Source organism: Phytophthora parasitica (genome assembly GCF_000247585.1).
Source record: "Phytophthora parasitica INRA-310 unplaced genomic scaffold supercont2.86, whole genome shotgun sequence".
Lineage (NCBI taxonomy): Eukaryota > Oomycota > Peronosporomycetes > Peronosporales > Peronosporaceae > Phytophthora > Phytophthora nicotianae.
In genome coordinates, this window is record NW_008649072.1 from 209,567 (window position 1) to 211,640 (window position 2,074).

General features: G+C 42.5%; 1 protein-coding gene across 1 annotated transcript; it reads right to left on the reverse strand.

Annotated features, from left to right (window-relative positions):
• Window positions 1-814: 814 nt before the first annotated feature.
• PPTG_24367 (hypothetical protein) lies at window positions 815-1,017 on the reverse strand (the record flags this gene model as incomplete). Its single annotated transcript, XM_008916615.1, has 1 exon — window positions 815-1,017. A coding segment is annotated over one exon (203 nt), but the record flags the coding sequence as incomplete, so codon positions are not given.
• Window positions 1,018-2,074: the final 1,057 nt, after the last annotated feature.

Genomic DNA, 2,074 nt, shown 5'->3' on the forward strand with positions numbered 1-2,074 from the left:
TTTCGACGAACGGTAGCTTCAGATGTGGTGCCGCTTCCGTTGGCGCCTGCCGATGGACAACTTAACCGATGAACTGATTTAAACAGAGATTGACAAAATCATTTCGAGTGTGAAAAACAATAGTGTTCCAGATGTGAATAACAAAATGCGTGAAATAGTACGTATAGATCTATCTGAGAGTGATGTTAGCAAGTGAATAATCAAGTATTTCAAGCTTTGCCACGACATCATCGATGACAACGATTATTAGCAGTTCGTTACTGTAGAAAACATCAGACAGCAGTCTTGTCAGGTCATCATCGCCTGATCAGAGCCCCTGGTTCTGCGAGAAGAAGTGGAACATACAGTACTTTTCCAGACCATAGACCGCTCGGCCAATTGATCACCATACCAAACCGCAACCCTCACGCCAACAAAAAAAAGCCATCATTGTAGGGGCAAAAAATGAAGGGCCCAGTTTCATATGACTATTTGGTCCAGATGTTGCAAACTTTCCATATGCGACAGTTAGATATAGGGTAAACAAGACGGATTAGATTATGAAAATGGTGTTAAAAATGGTGTTAAAAATGGCCAATTCCCAGATGTTTTCGCGCTAGAGGCCCGCAAATAACGACGTTTGAGTTGGTCTTTAAGCATGACTTTCTATGCCTTTTGGGTTATATGAAATACAGACCATGCATTGGTCGATCTTGAGATAACATGCGGCAATTCCGATAGTCGAGATGAATAGGTGGTATTTGACTTGAATACGAATTTGAACAATAGGCAGTAAGCTCGAATGAATAGTACTTAGTTATGGAGGTTATTCGTCCTAATCTTCACTGTCTACATCCAATGCCCCCTTTTCCTCTTCCTCTTCTTTACTGGCGGTGTCATGATCACTGTTCGAGCCCAAGTCGCACTCCTCGATCTTAGTGAAGTACGTGTTCTCTACTTTCTGAACGCTTCGATATAAATCAACCCAATGCTTGCTTCGGACCTTCTCAAAACTTTCAGCCACCTTGATATTAAGATCTACAGCATTGCTTGCTGGTGCTTTTACGATACTTTTCTTAGCTTGAGCCCAAATGAGTTCAATAGTTGCAGTTCTGGAGTGTATGGAGGAGTGTAGATCACTTCGTGACCATAGGCTCAGCAATTACATGCACATCATAAAGTGGTGGTGGATTGTAGAGCCGTACGAGCTCCATCAATTGGGTTTTAACGAGCTTTTCTTCGTACATAATTCGTACATGCTCACACAAATCAAGTATTAAAAAAAAACTTATAAGTGACAAAAAAATTACCATTGTCGCAAAGCCACTGTTGCATGTCAGCCTTTAGCCAACGCGTCGTAGGAGCCGGATAAAGGTTCCGCTTGTGATAGCTTGCTCCGTCCATAAAGATCTTGCAGGATTTTGGAGACGTGAAGCGCTGGTACAACTGTATGAGTAACTTCTCGAGCCACCTCTCAAATTGCTCTGCATCAAAATTCCTGTGATAGTCACCGTCGTCTGAGCTTGGGGCCGGAATATTGTTGCTTTCTTTTTACGATTAGCAGTCCAGTGTACCAGAGAATTGTCGACGATTCTGCGTGTAATGAGCTGGAGCGACGATACAGCATACCAGCTCCAATGATACATACCATTTTAAAATTATCTGTTAGTAAAAAAAATATCAACTTTATAATTTATACAATAGAGTACCGTTCTCCTTTCCCACTGGGAGCGCAACGTGTTCTCTCAGACGAAAGTCATGTCAAATTCGTAACATGGTTCACGTATGACTCGTCGAGGTAAACCTCTGGACAAATCGGATTGTTGCGAAAATCTCGATTGGCCAGCCTTTCTTGCAAATAGGTTGCCCTATATACAACGTCGTGGCTGCTTTCCGCCATAATATGACGATGCTCTCCTTGGATACAGGAAAACCCTAACCTACGCAGCAGTCGACGCATTGTACGCACCGATATAGTAACCTTACAGTTTGCAGTAATCTCTTGAATATGTCCTACTGTAACTGGAATCAGTGCTAAATTGCTTGCGTTTATAAACTGTCGAACGACGGGTGCGACAACATCCTTGTCGTACAT